At 41.5% G+C, this 23095-nt stretch overlaps 1 protein-coding gene across 7 annotated transcripts in view; it reads left to right on the top strand.

Annotated features, from left to right (window-relative positions):
• sertad2b (SERTA domain containing 2b) overlaps positions 1–23095 on the top strand; it is an 83642-nt gene that overhangs the window by 37358 nt on the left and 23189 nt on the right. For 2 of the 7 annotated variants that reach the window (XM_073051227.1, XM_073051229.1), the window contains exon 2: positions 10379–10767. The exons of 3 other annotated variants lie outside the window; for them this stretch is intronic. Coding sequence is in view for 1 of the 4 variants with exons in the window: in XM_073051224.1 (XP_072907325.1) it covers positions 4739–4779 (41 nt within the window). In the remaining 3 variants the exon portion in view is untranslated. Of the gene's footprint in view, positions 1–4549; positions 4780–10378; positions 10768–23095 lie in introns of those variants that run through there. 2 more of the 7 variants (XM_073051228.1, XM_073051224.1) reach the window with 2 other exon arrangements.

The raw sequence follows: 23095 nt of genomic DNA, 5'->3' as shown, positions 1-23095 counted from the left end.
TGTAGGCTGGTAGGGTGATAGGTGAGGACCAGGGGGACTCTATCCCTGGTGGGCTGGCGGGGGGATGGGGTGAGGGCAGAGGTGCGTGAAATACAGGAGATGCGATGGAGGGCAGAGTTGATAGTGGACGAAGGGCAGCCCCTTTCTTTAAAAAAGGAAGTCATCTCCTTTGTCCTAGAATGAAAGGCCTCATCCTGAGAGCAGATGCGGCGGAGGAATTGAGAGAAAGGGATAGCATTTTTGCAGGAGACAGGGTGGGAGGAGGAATAGTCTAGGTAACTGTGAGAGTCTGTAGGTTTGTAGTAGACGTCGGTGGATAGGCTGTCTCCAGAGATAGAAACAGAAAGATCTAGGAAGCGGAGGGCGGGGTGAAAGTTGGAGGTGAAGTTAATGAAGTCGACGAGCTCAGCATGCGTGCAGGAAGCGGCACCGATGCAGTCGTCGATATAACACAAGAAAAGAGGAGGACAGATACTGGTGTAGGCTTGGAACATGGATTGCTCCACATGGCCGACAAAAAGGCAGGCATAGCTAGGACCCATGCGGGTGCCCTTTAGTTTGGAGGAAGTGGGAGGTGCCAAATGAGAAACCCTCTGGGTCTGTTTGGCCATGGGCAGATGTACAGTTGGAAGAAAAAGTTTGTGAACCTTTTGTAATTACTCGGTTTTCTGCATTAATTACTCATAAAATCTGGTCTGATCTTCATCAAAGTCACAATGATGGACAGACACAAACTGCCTAAACAAAAACACAAATAATTGTACTTTTTGTGTCTGTATTGAACACATCGTTTAATCATTCACTGTCCAGGCTGAAAAAAGTATGTGAATCCTTGTATTTAGTAACTGGTAGAACCTCCTTTAGCAACAATAACCTCCACTAAACACTTCCTGTAGCTGCTGATCAGATTTGTACAACAGCGAGGAGGAATTTTAGACCGTTTCTCTATACAAAACTGTTTCAGTTCATTAACATTGCTGGGATATCTTGCATGAACAGCCCTCTTCAGGTCATGCCATAGCATCCCAATTGACTTGGCCATTCCAAATCACAAATTTTCTATTTAAATCATTCTGTTGCTGATTTACTCTTGTTTTTGGATCATTGTCTTGTAGCATCATCCAACTTCTATTAAGGTTGAGGTGACTGACTGCTACCCAGTCGTTCTCCTGTAAAATGTTTTGAATTCATTGTTCCCTCAATGATTGCAAGCTGTCCAGGCCCTGTGGCAGCAAAGCAGCCCCAAATCATGATGCTCCTTCCACCATGCTTCACAGTTGGGATGAAGTGTTGGTGTACAGTGTCCATTATCCTCCAAACATAGCTCTGTGCATTTCTGCCAAAAAGTTCAACTTTTGTCTTATCTGTCCACAGAACATTGTCCCAGAAGCATGGTGGAACATCCAGGTGGTCTTTTACAAACTTGCAGCAATGTTTTTTTTTTGGAGAGCAGTAGTTTCCTCCAGGGTGTCCTTCCAGGAACACCATTCTTGTTCTAGCAAGTTCTAGAGATTTCTACAGGACTTTTGCTGTTACACTTGGGTTCTTTTTCACCTCCTTCAGCATTGCAGGTTGTGCTCTTGGTGTGATCTTTGCAGGACGCCCACTCCTTGATAGAGCAGCAACAGTACTGAATTTCCTCCATTTGTAGACGGTTTCTCATACTGTGGACTGATGAACACTCGGCTCTTTAGAACTGCTTTTGTAGCCTTTTCCAGCTTCATGTATCCTCTACAATTCTTCTAAGGTCCTCTGAAAGTTGTTTTGAACAAGATATGGTGCACATAAAGAGATCTTTCTTGAGAAGAGCAGGCTCCATCAGTAACTTGACTGTGTGTGTCTTTTTTTAATAGGGCAAGGCAACTCTACAACCCACACCTCCAATCTCATCTCATTGATTGGAACACCTGACTCCGAATAGCTTTTGTGGAAGGCATTAGCCCAGAGGGTCACATACTTTTTTGAATCTAAACTGATTGTTTAAATGGTTTACTCAGTATTCAGGAGACGTACAGTGTTATTAGTTTAGGCAGATTGTATTTGTCTATTATTGTAGTTAGATGAAGATCAGACTACATTTTTATGAGTATTAATGCAGAAAGCCAGGTACCCTGCCTTCTCCCCGTAACCTTTGATGTCATTACTAACTAAGAACTTATCAATCGCTGCTTTGAATGTACCCAGTGATTTAGCCTCCCCAGCCACCTGTGGCAATGAATTCTACAGATTCATCAACCTGGCTAAAGAAATTCCTCTTCATCTGTGTTCTAAAGGCATGGTTTTCTATTCTGAGGCTGTGCAATCTGGTCTCGAATTTCCCACTATTGGAAACAAGCTCTCCTCATCCACTCTATGTGGGCCCTTCAATATTTGGGAGCGCTTATTTTACTGAAATTCTCTTCCCCCCCCCCCCCCCCCCCCACCCTTCTAAATTCCAGTGAGAACAGGCTCAGAGCCATCAAACGTTTCTCATACATTAACCCTTTCATTCTTAGGATCATTCTCGTAAACTGCCTCTGGGCCCTCTACAAAGGTGGCACTTCCTTCCTTGGATAAATAGTGCCTAACACTGCTCCCAATACTCAAATGTGCTTACAATCTCAATGCATTATGAAGCCTCCTTGTTTTTTTTATATTCTGGCTTCTCAAACTGAATGCCAACATTGCATTTACTTTATTACTGACTCAATATGCCCGTGCAGCCTTTATGGAATCCTGCATAGGAATTCCCAAGGGCCTTTGCCACTCCAGTTTCTGAATTTGCTCCCAAATAGAACATAGTGTGAACTTTTATTCCTTCTACAAAATGCATAACCATACACTCCCCTACACTGTATCCCATCAGCCACTTATTTGCAAATTCTCATAATCTGTCCAAGTCCTTCAGCGGTCTTTGCTCCTTCCACCTATCTTTGTATTGTTTACAAACTTGGTCACAAGGCCATCAGTTCCATTACCTGTATTATTAATGTGTTATGTGAAAAGTATAAGGAACCAATACTGATCCCTATGGAACACATCAGCAGGTAGCCGGAAAAGGCCCCCTTTATTCCTACTCTTTGCCTGCTTCCTCTTCGTCTATCTTCTATCTATCCATGCTAGTATTTTGTCTAATACCATGGGCTACTATCTTCTTTATCAGCTTCAAGTGCAGCACCTTGTCAAAGGCTTTCTGAAAATCCAAGTAAACACCATTCAATAACTCTTTTGTCTGCCTCCGAGTGCACCGTAACCTCATCCTTTTTAACGGACTCTAAACATATTGCCAATCACTGAAGAAAGGCTGACTGTCCGATAATTCGTGCATTTTTGGATAAAGTGATTCAAATTCCATTCTCAAAGGTCTGTGCAGGAGCTATTTTACAATACAATCATCTTGATGGAAGGTCTAGGCCTGATATCTGGACTGTTTGTTTGCCTCCATGGAGGCTGCCTGGCCTGCTGAGTTCCTCCAGTACATTTGTGTGTTACATGGCGGTGGTGTTCCTTTAGATGTACAACACAACTGGTGCTCACAGTGGGAAAAGGGAATAAGAGGTTGCCATATTAGACATAATAATGGCAATCAAAAATACCAACCGATTGAAAACTCTCCCTGTGTCTGGCATGAATGAACATTCTTGAATCTAAACTTTGCATGTGGCTGTCTTGGTTTTTGGTATTGTAAAACTGTACACCTTAACGTTTTTGATCATTTTTAATCCTATTTTCATTAACTTCTCTATTGGCACAAAACTTTCCTGCACCCATGAGTTTTCAGTTTAAATCCAGTGTTGAATTCTTGTCAGCAGATCCAGCAGAAGTAACTATTTTGGCAGGACCTCCTGACTTGCTATTAAAATGATTTAAAGTTTATAGCTCTGAATAGTTTATGAACTGACTTTATGTGGTGTTTTGAAGCAGATGTTTGCCACCATTTTAATGAAATTCGGCGTGAGAGAAAATGGTCTGTGCAAAGTGGAGAGTGGAGTCTACTTCCCCAAAATTTATTGCTGTGTGTGACTGAGCTCTGAGCTTGATCTTTGTAATATTACTTTTGGAAATAACCTTAAGTCCTAAGCAGTAGCTGTCCAAAGTCTGGAAAGCAATTGTTAGGGAGGTGTGGTGTGAAGAGGCGAGGTGACAGGGCACGATGACCAAGCTCCGGTGGAAATGTTATGCGAATTTTGCAGCACAGAATTCAGAAACTCTTTCTAACATTTGCTATTTAGAAAATGAAGGGTGGAATTCTTGGATTGGTAGAGTGGTGTAAATTTTGCATGTGTATTATGTGCATGCCAAGGATCTGGTTTCACCAGTTCTACACTGCTTTTAGACACGGTCGACGGGATTTCTGATTGAAGATGAACAGCACTTATGATCTTGCCAGTTACCCAGTTACTGAGCTGCTTTGTGCTGCTGGTAGACTGTTTGCAAATTTTTTCCCCCTCAGATCTGGGCTTGCGTAGTACTATATTAAATTGCCACCTCCACCCAGGGTCCCCCTTCCTTCGGGACCGAAGTTGACGAGGGACTCGCAGCTGTGTGTCGGGAGCCGGGCGAATCGTTCGGTCGGTTCCCGGACGTACGCGCATGCGCGCTGAGTCCCGGGACGTGGAGATCGGCAAGGCGGAATCTGTCACTCAACTCCGCCGCTGGATTCCGCACCGAGAGCGGCAGCGGGGCTCCGGCGAGCCGGGACTCCCCTGCTACCGCCGCCGGGATCCTGGCACAGCATCAGCAACCCTTACTGATCTTAATGGGGATTGCAAGGCAAAGATTCAAAAGGCAAAGAGAAAGGCAAGTTTATTTTAATTAATTTTTATTTAGTTAATGTTTTAATTATTTCTCAGAGCTTTCGACCTCTACATCAGCTTTAATTAAAATTACATTTAACAATTATTTACTTTCATAGTTTTAAAAATATCCGGCTGTCAGAAGCGTTTGAAGATTGTTTAAAAAATCATTGCCAGCTTTGAGAAGAGGAGAAAGCCCCAGCCCCGGCTCTCCCACCTTTTTGGGAAGGAGGTTCTGTACGGCGCGGCTCGCAGCCTAGTCGGCGTTCGGACCAGGCTGCCTGATCTGGGTCCGGCGGGTCATAGAGTCAGGCCTTCTGCATCTGGCCCAGGTAAATATGGGCATTGGAGGTCTCCAGGGCAGTGGGCCACATCTGGTACACTGACCCGCACAATTTGCAGTAGATGGCCCCTCTCCCTGTAGAATAATGCAAGAGACAAAAGGAATTCATTTGGCCTTTCAAACTCTTTGCTAACATCGCTGTCCCCTGTTCCCCTGACCCGCTCCTGTATCCCTCTACTTTCCTCTACTTAACACTATCTATCCATAACCCGCAGACTATTATGAAAATGCACGCTAGTGCTGCTTGGAATCTTTAAAGCAGTTTTGTTACAATAATATCACCTAAGAAGATCATCCTGATTACAGTTCAGGGCTGGTTGGAAGTGGGTTGACACTGCAGCTTTAAATCAATTTCCCAGAGTTTGTGTAGTACTAGTGCTGTTTTATTTAGCATGTTTGGTGAGAATTAACAGCAATAAACTTGCAATAGTAGTGTAAATAGAGCTCATGTTTATGTAATTAAAGTTTGCTTTTGTAACCTTTCTTTAAAATGAGCCATTTTGAAACAACAGCCATTAAATATTTTAACAATGAAAAGTCAAACTTGATTTATGATCTAAAGATGTTCTGTTTTTCCACTCCCATTCTTTCTGTCTTTTAATCCTTGGGCCGAATCTTGCTGGTAAATGCATATCTATGACTTTAACACGTGTGAATCCAAATACAAAAATCTTGAGTTTAGTGATGGGATCCAACTGGGGAATTTGTTAGTCCATCACTGGGCTCTGCCTGAAATTCAGTGGGGAAGCAAAACTTGCTGAGATTCCTCAACATTTACACTTACAGGATGTGAACTTGTTCCTATGACGATTTTTACAGCTGATATGAAAAGAGACAAAAACAACTGAAAAGTTAAAATGCTGGGGGTAGCATCTGTTATGACAGAAACCAAGTTCACCTTAAAATTGGTGGCCTTTCATCCAAACTAAGTGTTTTTTTTACACACTCCAGATGCTGCCAGAACTACTGAGTATTTTTAGCATTTTCTGTTTTTATTTTCAACGTAGCAAATGTTTTGCTTTTGCTCAAAGCTAAGAATAAAATGATTTATGTTTGCAATATTTTAATTAAAGCATTTTAAAGATTCATTTTAAAATTTACAGTTTAACAGTTTTATTTTCGCTTGATTTCTGAATGCTAGTGAATGTCAGGGACATTCATAGATATTCCCAAAGCATGACAGCTTCAACAGATGGTAAACTGGGGTGTGGCTTTGCCATCTGTCGAAGGCCACCTCTGTGGTTTTTGCGTGCAGGGCTCGTTCTGACCCTCTCACCACACGGGCCACAGCATTGTCGATTGTGTGCAGGATGCTTTTTGGCCAGTAAGAGCAGCCTTGTGGATTTGGACCAGATAAGTACAGGGCAGTGGGGAACAGCAGGGCCCCCTCTCAAAAATCCAGTGTCTGGGGTCGGAGTCCCTACTTTGGGATATGTCATTTCTAACCCCCCCCCCCCCCCCAGTCACAGAATGCTTCATCAAGTAGACTAGAGACTGAAAGCCTCGGTCGGCTTGCTACAGGAAAGAAGGGGCTGTGGCTCGAAGGAAACTCAGGACGACAGAGGTGTTTCTGTAAAGTGGCTTTCTGCACAACACTGAGTGACATGGTTAGTGTCCTGTACGCCAGTGGCTCCAGGCTGCATGAGGTGATGAGCAACGGAGACGGTATTCCTGCTGACATGAGACCCGTTTTACCTGTTCCAGCTCTTGGTGCCATTCACCCTGTTCCTTTCTCTCCACCTGTGACATTTGATGATGCATTTCTTCGACATTTATCAAGTTCGCAATGAATCAAGTTAAAGTGGAACATTCCAGATTACAACAACTCTGTGTTCTTTTTCCAGAGAATTGTTCGTACACTTCAGCCTTTGTTCATTTGCCAACCGCTATAAATCTGTTTACTCTGGTTCCTCAGTGGAAATGATTGGTTTGAATTGACACTTTGGAGTGAGGGCCTGTGTTGTGTGACACGGGGAGATTGTACAGACTCCAAGCAGGCAAACAAAATAAAATGGTCCAGTCTCCCACAGGTTTCATTGGTTACACATTGATGGGGCTAGACCACATTCTGATCCCTGCACCCAGTTGGGTTTGGTCCACAGATTTTAGCGCAAAGTGACAATGTAATGTGTGAGCCAAAATCAACCGCAGATGTTTGAAATCTGAAAGTAAAAGTAGAAAATGGTGGAAGCACTCTAGGCAGCATGTGTGGAAAGATAAGCCATGTTAATGTTTTGTTGATGATAAACGCAAAGATTAGGGCTGGTAAAGCAAAGGGATGAACCTCTGGCAGTCTGAATTTTCCCCTGTCTGTTTTAAGCTGTCGTTTGGGCTGGGGATTCTCTCAAGTTGACGGGATGTTGCACTTTCTTTCAGGGCAACTCTGAGACCGTCCTCGAATCATTTACACTGTCCTCCTGGTAATTTGTTGTCACAGTAAAGCTCAGTGACAGTGCTGAGTGACTGTTTTGGGAGTCTGGTGCTGAGCACATGAATAACCTGGCCTGGCTACCAGAGACAACGGAACATGATGGGGATGTGGGTGTTGTGAAAGCTGACCAATGCAAACTCGCTAAGGTGGATTTGTAGGTGTTACAGAGTTGGTACTGGTGATCTACTTCCAGTGATTTGAGGTACATGCTGTGCATAGTTCGTAACTCGGAGACATACTGGAGGGTAGGAGATGATGTCTTTATTGAAATACTGCAGGGAACAGGCACTTCTGGCCCTTGGAACCATGCTGCCTGGCAACCCTGGATTTAACCCTATCCTCATCATGGGACAACTTACAATGACCAAATAACCTACTAACCAGTATGTCCTTGGACAGTGGGAGGAAACCAGGGTGCCTGGAGAAATCCCATGGGGTGGGGGAGAGGTGAAGATGTACAGATTCCTTACAGAGGATGCTGAGATTGAACTTCGAACTCCAATGCAGCGAGCTGTAAAATGTCGCGCTGACTGCCACGCTACCGTGGCACCCAAATTACTGCCCAGTAGCTCATTCCTTGCAGGGTTTGAGTTCTTCATCTTCAGATGGCTAAAGACTGTGCTGGTCCATTTCATTGCCACCATTTGCTTTCACTAAGAGCTGAGATACAAAATGGTGGACATTTTCCTTCTCTTTTGGTGGGCCTTCATTGTCAGAGGATGAAGAGCAATGGGCAGTTTCATAGAGAATCATTGTTGTGTCAATGTTAAGGGTACCGACCATTCTCTCACATACTTCAGTGACTGTGCGCTTGGCCTCCAAACCTATATGTACACGGGAAATTTGTGTACTGCAACTTGGTGGTAGAAGTTGGAGTGAGTTTGGTTCTGAAGTAGATGACGGCTGGCGTAGATTGAGCAGATTCCCACTTGACTTGTATATTAACTCCACTCCAGCTTGTTGGAGTTGAGGTGGGTCGTTCTAATGAGCATTGAACAAAGTGATGGCAGAGCCCTCCTTGGTGCATTCGTTGTGACACCAGTCAGATTTCTCTCCTGCTTTGAAGGTGGTCTCCTTCTGTGCATCTTTGAGTCCTTTGGCATGTGTTAACACTCAAACAACAAAGACAAGATTTTCTTCAGTTTAAACAACTTTACTTCCTCCATTTAAGTTCGGTACAAGAGAGCCGGCATTGTTCCTACCCACAATTCCCCTTCCACTCCCTTGTGCACATATCCATCACGGGGAAACTGTGCATGCCAACTAAAATCTTATATAGCCCAACGGAACAGAACTTGGCAAGATGTGGGAGTAGAGGTTACGAATCTGTGACTGAGCCTTCCATTCTATCAAGTTTGAGAACTTTTAGTTGCTCTTCAGTTGACATGTGACCTTTTCAGCTTGTAGCGGTTAGCGCAATTGCCAGTGTTCACCGATTGGGTTTGATTCCCGCCACTATGTGTAAGGGGCTTGTATTTTCTCCCCATGACTACATGGGTTTCCTCCAGGTGCTCCGTTTTCATCCTGTAAGTTGTGGCCATGTTATGTTAGTACATGATGGACTGCCCACAGCACAATTCTTGCTGACTTGATTTGACACTAGCAATGCATTTCACTGTGTTTTGATGTACATATGACAAATAAAGCAAATCTTACATCTTTTAATCAGCCTGGACTGGTAGGAGACCTGGACTGGATGATTTGCTGTGAAGTGGAGTCAGGTTGTTTGGATCAAAGACAGTCAAGGCTGAGGAGTTTGTCAGTAAGTCCCTTCCAAAAGGTGCGGACTGACAAACTCCTTGCTGACTGACTATATCATGATGTTTGAAAGGTTCATTTCCACTCTTGGCCCTGAAGTGCAGAAGGCCCTTGGGTGTTTGGATGGTCTTATTAGATCAGAGTAATCTTTGTTTTCCATAAGTGGGGTTTCCTCTGCTTAAATATTGTGTTGTTCCTTTGTTCAAGAAAAATCTGCCACAGCAGGTATATGATATGTTTATGTCATGTTATCAACCTCCTGTCAACGTGGGCTTGTACACCTTGTCTTGACACGTGTGGAGCACAAAACACCAGCAGCAGCCGATAGAATTTAATCCGCATGCCCTTAAATGTTTAGTAGTAATGGATGATTAACATTTTTCCAGGAGTGTAAGTTATTTCCTGAAAGCAAAATTCAGTGGTAGTCAGAAGGTTCATTGAACATTGCAGGTTTGGAGAAATGAATGATTCCATAGGAAGTTTTTGCTCAGGAAGCCTGGCAGAGGCCAGCCCATTATCTGGATGTTTGCCAAGTGCAGAGAGGTGTTCAAACTGAGCAGAGCTGGTTGTTTGATGTGACTTTCATTGTCTTTGTTAGAGATTCACTGTTCTTGTGCTCTTAAACCTTTAAAGGATTTAATTTGTATTCCTTTTAGTTTAGCGGTAAAGTAGAGCAGATTCCTTCAGTAATTAATTGCTAAGTGTTGATTATAGAAAAAAAGAGACAGAAGTTTATTTGGGGATCAATTGTTAACTTGCAAGAAAATGTGCAGCCTTACTAAAGAAATACATTGTATCTCTGGCCTTAATTTTGATCTTTTCATTTTAACAAACAGTATTACCAGTGATTTTTCTTGGAGTAAATTTTTACTTACTACCAATAAGAATTATTTTGATCTAGTGGGTAACTTTGATATACATGTGACAAATAAAGCTAATCTTTATTTTTTTTTTATCACTGAAATTCTCTGCCCGCAAAGATGGTGGGCACCAGGTCATTAGATGTATTTAAAGGTTCATTTGTTATCAAAGTGTGTGTCCATATACAACTCTGAAATTTGTCTTCTCCAGATAGCCACGAAACAAAGAAAGAAAACGAAAGTCGTTCAGACTGAACCATTAAACCCATCCCGTGCAAAAAAGAATGGCATCCTGGTCATCAACTCCCAAAACCACTCCCTTTGCTCAAAAACGGAACAAGAATGTTGACCCCTGAACAACCCCTTCCAGCGCAAAAAATCTAACAGAACATCAATCCGCAAGCTCCTGTTCTCGTAGAACAAAACGGAAAAGGAATGGGTGATTCTTTTTTTAAACACAGAACATAAAAACCATGTTTGAAAGAGTCCACAGTCCATAAACACAGAACCAGGATTCTATCCTCCAACATCACCGACACTCATTGGAAAAGAGGGACATCACACGAGGCAGAGGCCTATCTACCTGCCACAGTATTTAAGGTGAAGATAACTATTTTCCAGATTTGAAGAATTATTATGGGAGATTGCTTTGGGGAATTGGCACAAGGGAGAAGTTGAGACTAAAATAGATCAAACATGTTTATATTGAACGGTCGTGTAGGCTTGAGGGCCATGGCACACTCTTCCTCTCTTGCATTCTTCTGCCAGTCCTGTAGCCAGTGAGCAACACAATTCCAATTTTCTTAATGCTTTATTTTCTTTTAATAGTTCAGATAATCTCCATGCTGGTATCAAACTCTCAATCTATACTTGAAACAGCATTTGGAAGGTGCTACAAAAGAAGTCTTTGACAGACATAAAACATTTTGTATTTAAAGTTAACTTAAGTGTCCAAACAGCAAAGGGAAGTGAAAATGAAAGAGTTGCATTTCCGTGGCATTGTTTATAATAAAACCTAGGATATTCCAAGATGGTTTCTTGGCAGTTGGCTACTTTTTAATGTATAGTTGTTATGTAGGAATCAAGAAAATTAATTTATACACAGCAAGTCTTGACAAGTAGCAATGTGATTATGACCAGAAAATGTTTTATTGATGTTGTTGTATTTAATAAAAATCTGAAGGATGGCACTTTAAATTTTGAGCTGGAGTTTCTGGACTGGAGTTAGAACCCACAGCTGCCTTTTATCCAGGGAACATTGCAACCAAAGGTAGCTGAGAGTGAAGAGTAGACAGAGGGGAATGTTGTGATTTGGTGAGATATACAGAGATGTGAGTGAAATGAGAGAAACACGTGGGGGGGGGGGGCTTGATTTTATTCCTTCTATATTTTTTTTTAAATCAGGCTTTTCTTTATAAAGGTATATGTCAGAGACCTCAGTCAACACTTGTGAAAGAGAAACAGTTAATACTTCAGATTAGATCCTCTGACAGAGGACATTTGACCAAAAATTTCAATTTACTTTTCTTCCCACATGTGCTCTCTGATCTGCTGAGCACTTCCAGCACTTCTCTGATCTGATTTCCAGGATCTGTACAGGTTTGGCTTGCACCCCACATCTTCACTCTTTTTAATATGGTCAAATGTGCGCACTGTCAGAGCAGCCAGTTGATATTTGCCCTTCTCGGTTAGGAGATGGGGATGAATTCCTTGTGTTATTGCCTGGGTAATTGATACCCACTGGGGGAGAACGAGAACATTTTTTTTTGCTCGTCCAGTTCTCTCCCTGTGGGCTAATGTTCTGTGCAGTTCACTATCTACTGCATCCAGTTGGTGCATTTAGGTCAACTTGGACTCCAAACTAATCCAAACAATTTCAAAATAACCAAGAGAAAATCTGCAGATGCTGGAAATCCAAGCAATGCACACAAAATGCCAGAGGAACTCAGCAGGCCAGGCAGCATCTATGGAGGGTGGGGTGGGGGGGGAATTATAGTCCTCATTTCTTTTATTGCACCATGATACTTGGCCTCATTTAAACAGCAAATTTGAAACTAATTATTTAATACCAGAGTACAAGCATACACATATTTTGAATTCACAGGTTCTTTTATCTCGTTAGATCAGGTGTAGTGTGGTTTAACAGGCATTTAGACAGACACAGGAACAAGCAAAGAATAGAGGGATATAAAGAATGTGCAGACAACTTTAAATTAGCATCATGGTCAACACGGGTATCATGGGCTGAATGGCCTCTATTGTACTGTCTTGTGTATTTTGTTTACATTGCAGACATTCAGTTCTTCCAGTTTGCAAATAAAAGAACAATTGGACTTTGCTCTTAACAGTGAGTGACATGTCAAAGGAATCTAAATTGCTTTATAATGATGATCAGAAGTGTGCAGGGAGTGTTCTTTAGCACTGGCCATTTTCTTTCACCAAAGCACGTGAAGTTATGAGCTTGGCACTCCATACCTGCAAGACGGTTTTCGACCAACCTACCCCCTGCTGTTCCAACCTGCCCTTTGGCATTGAAAGTTCATGGTGGGTATCTGGAAAAAGTGGACCACTTCCTATAGAGAGTCATAAACTTTTACAGTATTGAAACACGCCCTTTGGCCCAACTCAATCATCCCCTCCATGCTGTCTACCTGAGCTAGTCCCATTTTGCCTGCATTTGGCCCACATCCCTCTAAACTGTTTCCTGACAATGTACCTTTTGCTCTCTGCATAAGCAGACAGACATCATAAATGAAATTCAGCACACATGCATCAATGCATGTGGAGAGCCATTGATGAATTTAGAAAAGGGATCACAATCTCTGCCCTACTGTACACTTCTTAGACCTGGACAGCCTACAACAGATCTCTCAAAGAACTGGAAAAATGCCACCAAAACTGTCTCTCTAAAATTACTCCAAATTCACTGGCAGAATAGGTGAACCATTGTCAACATTGTCTCCCAGACCAATATCCCAGCACTTGAATCCCTCACTACCCTTTGTTCATTGCATTGGCCCACAGTGTCATTAAGATCAGTTGCGATGATGGTGAGAATTTTGAGGTATTAGTAGCCCACCGAAGCCCTGCATAAATAGCAGAAGGAACAGAACATACTACGTTACAAACTGCCTATGTCAAACAACAAGTTCAGAATCATCAAACTGGGCTGGAACCAAGCTGTCTTCAATCCTGAAGGACTGTCAAAGAAGAACATTTAAGAGACAGATTATCATGGCTCTGCTACCTAAACAGAGATATGCTTTGAGATTACAAATAGGAGAAAATCTGCAGATGCTCAATCCAAAGCAGCACACGCAAAATGCTGGAGAAACTCAGCAGGTCAGGCAGCATATATGGAAAAGAGTAAACAGTCGATGACTCAGCCCGAAACATCAACTATTTGAGATGTTTTTGAGGTTAAGAAAAGTACTACAGAAATGCAATTTTTTTTTCTTTATCCTTTTTCTTCATCACTTTTTAAAGCTGGGGTTAAGATGGACTCAGTGGAATGACCCCGGATGAGATCACGTTTCTTCTCCACTTTGTATACTTTTGCCATATTCTCATTCAGGCAACGCTTTATTTTGTAAAAAAAAGAAAGCAGTTACTCTTGTTTTCATGTCCTTTCATGACCTTCATTTCTGAAATCTCATCCAGACCTCAACCCCTCCAGTCTACTCTCTTTCAACTCTGGTCTCCCCATCTTTAATCACTTCATCATTGTTGAGGTGTGAAAATAAGGATTTGCTCTTTAAACCTCTGAATGTCAGATCCACTCTCCTCAAATTACAGAATCTCCTTTTTTTACAACCAACTTCATTGAAAAGATTCCTGCCCTTTGCACTGCAATGTTCCTCTGTGTTGTGGTGGCAATTTTTTGCTTGATAATACTCCTGTGTAGTACCTGGGATGTTGCACTACTTTGTGCTCTACAACTGAGTTTTGCTGAGTGCTGCTTTGGCAAAATGGTGTAAAGTTAGGTTTGAGATGGGTATATTTATGCTTACAGTGCTGTTCAAACACTTTTTCACCCAGAGAGTGGTGGATATGTGAAATGCTCTGCCCCAGTCTCTGGATGCATTCAAGAGAGAGTTAGATAGAGAAGCATGCTTACAATGCTGTTCACACAAGTGGAAGCCCTCTTGTGAAGAACGTAGAATCCCACTACTCTAAAAGCCACATCTGGCAGCTGAACTGTCATACACATCCCATTGTGGACTACATTCTGTTTGCCACTCTGTCCTTTGAGACAGTTTTTAAGCATTTAAGCCTCCTTTTCTGAGATCTCTCTTGGCTCAAAGTCAATTTTTGTCTGATTAAGCTTCTATGAATCATCCTTGGATAATTGCTTTGTTAAAGGTGCAATATAAATGGTAGTTGTGTGCGTGACTTGGATCTATGTCCAAATAAAAAGAGCATTCCTTAGTTAGCTATTCTAATAATCTCCTGACCTCTTATCTCTTCTTTGTTAACTGCAAAATACGGAACGGCATTTGATTTTCTCTGAACATTCTTCTATTGTTGGTGGTCAACAGTAAGTACAAATACAATCCTAGGTAGTTTGTACTTTGAGTCGACCTTTGACAAATCGACTGTTTTAAATACAACGACATGGTCTGAATTTTATACTCTAGCCCTTGGCATATTAATGCGAGAGGCTCTGACACATTCAAGAAATGTCTGATTTTTTTTTTCTCTCTCTCTGGCCCTGAAATGAATCAGTACTTTGTGGTGGGCTCTTCAATTTGCTTAATAAAGTTAAGCTGGCTTTTACTAAATATGTTAAATCCAGTATGTACAGTGTTCATTAATCTATGGTTGCCATGATGAACAATAACTGATAGGCAGCAGCATAGCTGAAACGCACACTGTCGGTTCAAGGTTCACATCCGTGATCATTTTTCCTTGCATGTGCTTAAGGGTATGAGTCATATTCTGATTAAAGCTAGAGAGGGACTCCGAGTTTCCCAATTCAATCCCCTTTCCATTCCAGATTCACTCCCTTTATTAGGTGTGGGGAATGGGGAATTGCATATTGGATTACTGCCACGGGGATTTTACTCCAAAGCTCCTTTGGCTGGCCTCCCATGCAGTACTCACTGTAAATTTCCAGCTCATCCAAAACCTCCTGCCCATAGATTATTTAACATCAAGGCCCATTCACTCAGCCTGTGTTTATCGGCCTTTCTAGTTTTCTGCTTTCCCCACTATATTTAATATCATGGCCTGTGTTGAAATCCCTACATGACTTCATCCTTTGTAACAATCTCACCACCAGCTACTCTGCTCCCCCCCCCCCCCCCCCCCAATTAAGACGCTTTTTGAAACTCTGGAGTCTGGCACCTTGCCCCTTCACCTCACCATTGATGGTCATAAACAGTATATATCTCTCATTTTCAATAATTCTCATGAACGTTACAGCTGTGGCAAAACTCTTGTGGTCCTGCCTCTCATGAGAGGTTAAGCAAGTCAAGGTTTTTGCAGAAAGCAATCGAAGTATTTCAGGTTATGAAAGGATATTATGGGACAGTATAGAGATGTTTCACTTGTGGTTAAGATTGGACCTAGCTGCTGAAAATATAATTACCAATAAACCCACAGCAAATTCTGTACTTGAGGGCAGTTAACATAACTGCAGATTGTATATGGATGTATAGTATTGAAGCATTTAAGGGAAAGCCAGATAATATGTTGGATACAAAATAATGAAAGAGTGTAGTGATAGGAATTGAACTGAATTGACTTTATTTCTTGCATCTTTCACAAACATGAGTAAAAATCTTTATTATGTCTCCATCTAAATGTGCAATAATAGTAATTTATAATACAGTAATTTATAATAAATAGAACAGTCAATGTAACATAGAAAACACTCAAATCAGCATGAGTTAATCAGTCTGATGGCCTGGTGGAAGAAGCTGTCCCAGAGCCTGTTGGTCCTGGCTTTTATTCTGCAGTACCGCTTCCCAGATGGTAGCAGCTGGAATATTTGTGGTTGGGGTGACTCGGGTCCCTAATGATCCTTTGGGCCCTTTTCTCACACCTGTCTTTGTAAATGTCCTGAATCATGGGCTGTCCGCACCACTCTCTGCAGAGTCCTGTGATTAAGGGAGGTACAGTTCCCATACCAGGCAGTGATGCAGCCAGTCAGGATGCTCTCCATTGTACCCTGTAGAAAGTTCTCAGGATTTGGGGGCCCATACCAAACCTCCTCAACTGTCTGAGGTGAAAGATGCTGGTATGCCTTTTTCACCACACAGCTGAAAGTTGAAACTAGGAAAAAGATGATTTGTCTGCAGTTCCTGGTTTTATGCTGTAGCTAATATTCTACCTCCTCATCCAATGTTAGGAAAGGATCTTGCACAAAAATCTGTTGAAGCAGGGATCTTGTCCAGAAACTTTGCCTCTATAAGATCTGCTTGAGTTCCTCCAGCAGTTCTGTTTCTTGTGTGGATGGATCCGTTTCTTTCACAAGGTCATTTTTTTCTTTCCAAGATGGATTTGATTGTGTAACAGAAATGGTGTCTTTCAGTTCACTTTGTCCCGGCCGTCCATGCGGCCCAACTACGCTAATCCCATTTGCCTGTGTTAGTCTCCTTTCTTGACCAACCACTGTTCAAACATCACCTCCTCCAGCAGTTTCTTCCAGATATTCACTGTGGTCGTAACAGTATCTATGGGGAATAGAATGTAGGAGATGCAGGACATGTCTTTCTTTACAGTCATGTTTCCTCTTTAAGCTATACCCTCAGTGTTTGAGAGGCTTTTACACAGGACCAAGTCTATCTGTGTTCCCAGTGTATGCCCTTGGATTGTACTGATCTCCATCGGCTCATTGCAGTGGCAGCCCCAAGCTTACAGTATAACTCCACTCTGGAATGTGGCTTCATCTGATCACTTCATCTCAAAAGTAGAATTTATTCACGAATAAAAAAAAATATACAAAGGAAGTGAAAAAGATCAAATCCTTTACACTTGTGGTAAGTATATTAAGTAGTGTAAACTTTAAATAGAAAAGGGCATAAGCAAGCATAGCAAAACACAAAATGCTGGAGGAACTGAGCAGTCAAAGGCAGCTTCTATGGAAAAGAGTACAGTCGACGTTTCGGGCTGAGATCCTACCCTATAATCAAACTTAGCCCATTGCCACTCACATGGTCATACACCCGCTATCATTGTTCAAGGAGCTTTTCCTACCCAACTTGGTCCTTCCATTTGTGCTAGCAGTATGTCTCTTAATTGTGGTCCTTCCCCACAAAGTCTTGGTGTTGGCTGCACTGCATCCCTCAGCACGTATACCAGTTAAAATTTCATTGAGAAAAAGCTAGAAAAATTGAGAATGGAAGTGATGCATCTTAGTGAGAAAACACAGGCCTTATTTTTTGGAGTAGCAGCGATGGTCATAACACTTACACTCCTGCAAATTGCATTCAGTTGTCTTAAGTTTTGTAACATCCAGAATTTGAACTTTAAGACTTGGCTTTCTTTAAGACTTAGTTTCTTTATTCTGTACCTTATATGGTGGATTTTGCAAAAAGGTATTGTTTACTCTGTATATTTTCTTTAAAAAAGGTTAAATTAGCCTATCTTGTTTCGAGGATGCCAGGTTTGCCATATTGGGAGAGATTGAGTAGCCTTCTCTTGAGTACAGAAGAACGAGATGAGATCTCACTGGAACATAGAGAATCCCAGAACCAGTGCTCATGGTCTCAGAATAGGATTGAGGTCAATAGAAATTTCTTCACCCAGAGGATGGGATTTTTCTTGTCTTTTCTGGATGATTGTGGGGCCACAGTCATTGAGTTCATTCAAAACAGTAAAGAGATTTCTGGATATTAAAGGAACTGAGAGATATGGGGAAAGTGCAAGAGAATAGTGTTGAGGAAGAAATCAACTTCAAGCTTGACAAATAGTAGGTTTGGCTCCATTGGCAAAACAAAGCCAAGCTGGCTGAATTTGAGCCTGGATGCAGGAGCTACCACGTTGCTCCCTCAGTCTTACCATCTCCCAAGGTATCCACAAAACAATGGGACCATTCACCCACTGGGGATAGGGATGTGTCTACACTAACAGGCCATCCTACCTGGAACAAAGATTTTAACGACAGAGGCCAAATGTAGTCTTGTCCATTGAAATGAAAGGTGAATGATAAGCTGACTGCTGTGGATCCCTGCTGAATTACACATGTTGGTAATGACAAGGCCATGCTTTGAACATTTTACTAGGAGGAGTAAGTATAAGACTTCAAGGCAATGTATCCAATCTAGATAATGGCACCTGTTAAATTATGTCACTGAGTGAGTGAGAGGCTACAAGGATGTCTGTATCACCCATACCAGAATTTTTGATTGACTGACCTGATCTGCTCTATTATGTTCATTTGTATGACCTTAAAACAACAACAGAAACACTACCAGAAGAAAATCGCTAGTGAAGATCTCATGAAGGTATCTCTCCTCAAATGGTGGCTCAGCAGCCTAATAGGTTCCAATGAACAGAAATTATGGAGTGTCCACAGCACCTGTGGACATGCTCCAGCTCCTGTCAGCCAGCTATGCTGGTTGATAGCACTGCCACCTCTGAATGAGAAGACCATGGGCCACTTTGGATTTGAGCAATACGACAAGATTGCATTTAGTGTGGTCCCCAAGGATCACAGTATTCTCAAAGGGAAGTCCTGAGAGAATACCACATTAAGAGGTGCTGCCATTCCATTGTGTTGCATTTCAGTTTTCATAGTGTAAAAAGCAGAGATACACTAGTGTTCCATCCCAACTAATATTGTCAAGAACAGATAATTAACTTTGTGCTGATTGATGTCGTCCTTAATCTAATTAACAGTAGGACTGCCTCTAAACATTATTAATGGATTGTAAATTACTTTAAGATGTCCCTGCTGTATGATGTTAAGTAAGTGATAAGGGGATGCCTTTAAAGGATACTTATGTTATCCTTGTCTTTTTTTTAAGAAATTTATGTAATGATGTAGACTTAGAAGTTGGTTCTCTGGAACAAGTAGACTCAATGAATTAAGTTTGATTACGGTTTTCAAATTGTTACACAGTTCTCCAGAGAGTGAGGGCACTAATTCGTATGGTTATTATGAACTTAAGTTTGGAGTTGAGGATTTGGGATTCCTGACTTAATCAAAAGTGTAGCCATTTGGACCTGTGGTGTAAGGGTGCATACAGCTTGTTTAAATCCCATTTCTGCTTTTTAGTGTGTTTCTCATTTACAAGATTGACAATGGATGCATAATAGGGGGCAGAGAAATTTTAGTGCAGATTTTAATCATTTCAAAATAAAGAGGCAACTAATTAGGTGATAGGTGAAATAACTGGTTGTAGCTTCCATTATTTTGTTGACGGGAGGGATGGAATGAGTAAGTTAATAGACTATTATAACTTTTAGGAGAAATTTGGATAGATCTGTGGAGAAAGACACAAGATTATGGGGAAATGCACAGCAGCAAGATAATGTTTGTATTGCCCAGCAAAAAGTTAGGTTGGATCCAATTGTCCTGAGCATCTTATGCCCACATTTAGTCAAATACAGGCTGCTGAAATAGCATTAAGTTAGCCAATTATCTGTGATCAGTTCTGAAATAATTATTCAGATGTGGTTGCAGTTCGTAGTCCATCAGTACTTGGAACAGATGTTTTTTGTCAAATGTGACAGGGATGGAGAATCCCTGTTCATTTCCCCGTATCCATATGTTTTTCAGTAGCTGAACTGGACTTATCAGAATTCTCTTTTCAGGTATTGGGGAAAAAAATGCAAGGGCAAGAGTAACCGACAGATTGCAGAACCAATTTGATTTCCCTGAACTAATGACCTTGAATTTTTTTCTTCAGTACTTGTTGTTTCATTCTTGAATTGAGGGGGAGCAGGTGCAAGTTTGAATTCTGAACACACCTGAATGAGTTAATGAGAGATTGCAACTTGTAATGAGCTGTCTAAACAGACTAGGTCTTAAAAGACAGTTCACTGAGTTAGTAAACAAGCTTGTTCTGCTACCTCTTTGATATTGTTAGTATTGAATTTCTTCTAAGCATAAAGTGCTTGACCAACTTCAGGATCCTCACCACTTGAGCCACGACATCTTTTCACAGCTACCATCGGGCAGGAGGTACCTGAAGTCCTGCTCCCACTGTTTTAAGAAAACATACTTCCCTTCTCCCTACCCCACTGGTTCTTTGGGGGGGGGGGGGGAATTTACAAATCCCTAATCACTGCAGTTTACCAATACTATGATCACTTTCCACTAATTTTTTGTTCTAATTGTGTTTTCCTGTTTGTAAAAATCGTGTAATTTATGGTTTATTTGTGTTTATCTCATAAATGCTAGTGCCTGTGATGCTGCTGTAAGTAAGATTTTCACTGCACCTGTGCATACATGTTCTTTTGCATTTAACAATAAAACCAGCTTCTGATCTTGCCTTTTGACTTGGCACGAAGTTGTTTTGGTAGCTACAGCAAGAGGGTTCTTGGAACATGTGCCAGGAATAAAGTTGACCAAAGAAACTGATATCATGTTTAGATTTCAGACCATAACAGACCATAGGCACTGTAAGATTTAAAATATGATTGATTTGAAGACTTGGTTAATATTTATATTTCTGACGATTTATATAATTTACCTAAAGAAACAGAAATCACTTTGTATGCATTTAATTGTTGCCACGTTACAAATTTGAAACTGGGAATCACTGATTTGGGGATTTTTTAAGGAAGAATAATGCATGGTACTTTTTGAAAATAAAATAACTATCTTACGTGTAAGGAGGTAGGGCTCTGAGTGCCTGTTTATATTAACAGATGTAAATTTCAGGCCTTTCCACAAAGAGTAAAATCAAACCAGCCCTGAGATTCCACTCATTAAAGTATCAGTGCCAGAAAGGTAGTCTATAAGTAATTATCACCTATCACAGCATTTGAAAATGTATTTACAGCTGACTGCACCACCTCTGGCATTTTGTATTGTGTTTAATAAAGCAGTGCACCATTCTTCTCGTAAGGACTTCAGTGCTGGTTGAAGCATTGGTGCAGCTTGGGATAACTGCAGATCCCTGGACTTTGCTGCTGTATGATATTTAATCTGCGTTCATAGTGAATGTTGCTTGCCTTTCGTTAGTCTCAATTTTATCTAATCCTTTGCACTGCCATGGAATTTCTCAGACAACTTAATTTGGCTATTGAAGGTCTGTTAACACAGAACATTACAGCACAGTACAGGCCTTGGAGTCTACTATGTAGTGCCAACATTTTAACCTCCTCTAAACTCAATCCAGCCTTTACCTCCCACATAGCCCTCCAAAGATATGCCTAGTTTCTTAAATGCCCTCTTAAATAATTTAGGGGGTGAAAAATTGTACATTTGGATTCCATCAAGAAAGTGTGTAAAATTCTGTCCAGATTATATCAACTACTGGTGCTAGAATGAGCTATCTCAAAGCTACAGCCCATCCAGCCACGCTCCCTAATGGTGATAGTGTTTACCTCACCATTAATCCCTGCACAATATATTGATTCCTTAAGGTTGTCATAACTGGGATGTGGGAGCAGTAGTGGAAATGAGTTCCCACTATCAACTACGTGCTCTTAAAGGTGTATGTCTTAAATAGCCTCTGACAACCAAGTCTAGCTCCTGGACTTCATGTGTGGCCTAGCTATTAAGCCTGGCAGAACCATTTCTACTGACAGGAGAGGGGGCAAGGGCAGGTTACTAGTGCCTACTGGAGAAAAAGAATTTCAAAGTTGTATACTTTGATAATAAATGAACCTTTTGACCTTAAAGCCAGTCTACTTTGGGCTGAAAGGGCTCTTCAGCTGTGGTTGGCAGCTCATCTAGGAGAAGGAAAACTCTGATCTCAAACCTCTGATGCCTTGCAGCTATACCCACTCCTGGGGAAGGCTTTGAGAGTAAACCCTGACGGAAGAATCTGTACACCTGGAGGCAGTGCTTTATTGAGTTCAATGCTGACTGGCAATTCCTGCAACACCGCTGGTGCCGAGTTGTCTCTGTCTCTGCCATTCCTTTTTATTCATCAGCTACAAATAAAGATAGACCCTGCATGGGCAAAAGCTTGCTCTCCATATCATACTGCCCTGGCTTGCGTATCAACTGATTGTAGACAGCCGGGACACAACATTGACGGCCGGTCCCAGTTAGTGGAGGCTTCCATGTCGGTCATTACATTCTATTGCTTGTAATCTTGGAATAGCATTCAGTTTAATGATTACCACCATTGAGATAATGGATCCTTAGTCAATTGGTCAATCCCAGGTACAAATTCGTTCTTTCCTGGGGATGATTAATGTGCTAAATGAAGTGACGTGTAAAATGGGGATGGTGAAGGGAGAGGAGAAAACCTTGTTCTCACTGATTCATTGTTTCTGTCACAAAAGGTAAAATCTCACTTTACACTTTCTGGTGAAGCTTTGTTGGTAAGCTAGTCACAGTTTGCCAATCTTTATTTAATGTAAAGAACCATGGAAAGTGGGGCAAGGTGTACTCAAAAGTACCGGGTTATGATTCCAAACCAGAATAGGAGATGTGGACGATTTTAATTGCTCTGTAGTTTCTGTACATCATAAGTAAAAATGTATTCCTGTGTAGCTAGATTGAGGAATTCTCACCTGAACTACATAATCTAAAGCAGGAAACACAAATTGAAACAGTTTACTGGAAGAGTGGATTTGTGGTGGAGAGGAATATAAAGAACAGCCAAAAAAAGTTTAGATCTTCAATATCAAGAAAATTCTGGAAAAGTGAGGTTCTGCATGTTAAATTTTCAGTGTCTGAAAAATTGTCAATAATTATTTCTTGTCACACTATTTATATATTCCCATGCATCGGACTGCACCAACTGTAAAGTTTGCTACTCTATTTAGTGGGCAAATGCATCAGCGACACGTGGGTTTT

Source organism: Hemitrygon akajei, chromosome 7 (genome assembly GCF_048418815.1).
Source record: "Hemitrygon akajei chromosome 7, sHemAka1.3, whole genome shotgun sequence".
Lineage (NCBI taxonomy): Eukaryota > Metazoa > Chordata > Chondrichthyes > Myliobatiformes > Dasyatidae > Hemitrygon > Hemitrygon akajei.
The sequence above is the reverse complement of the archived record's forward strand: the minus strand, read 5'-3'. Positions and strand labels throughout refer to the sequence as shown.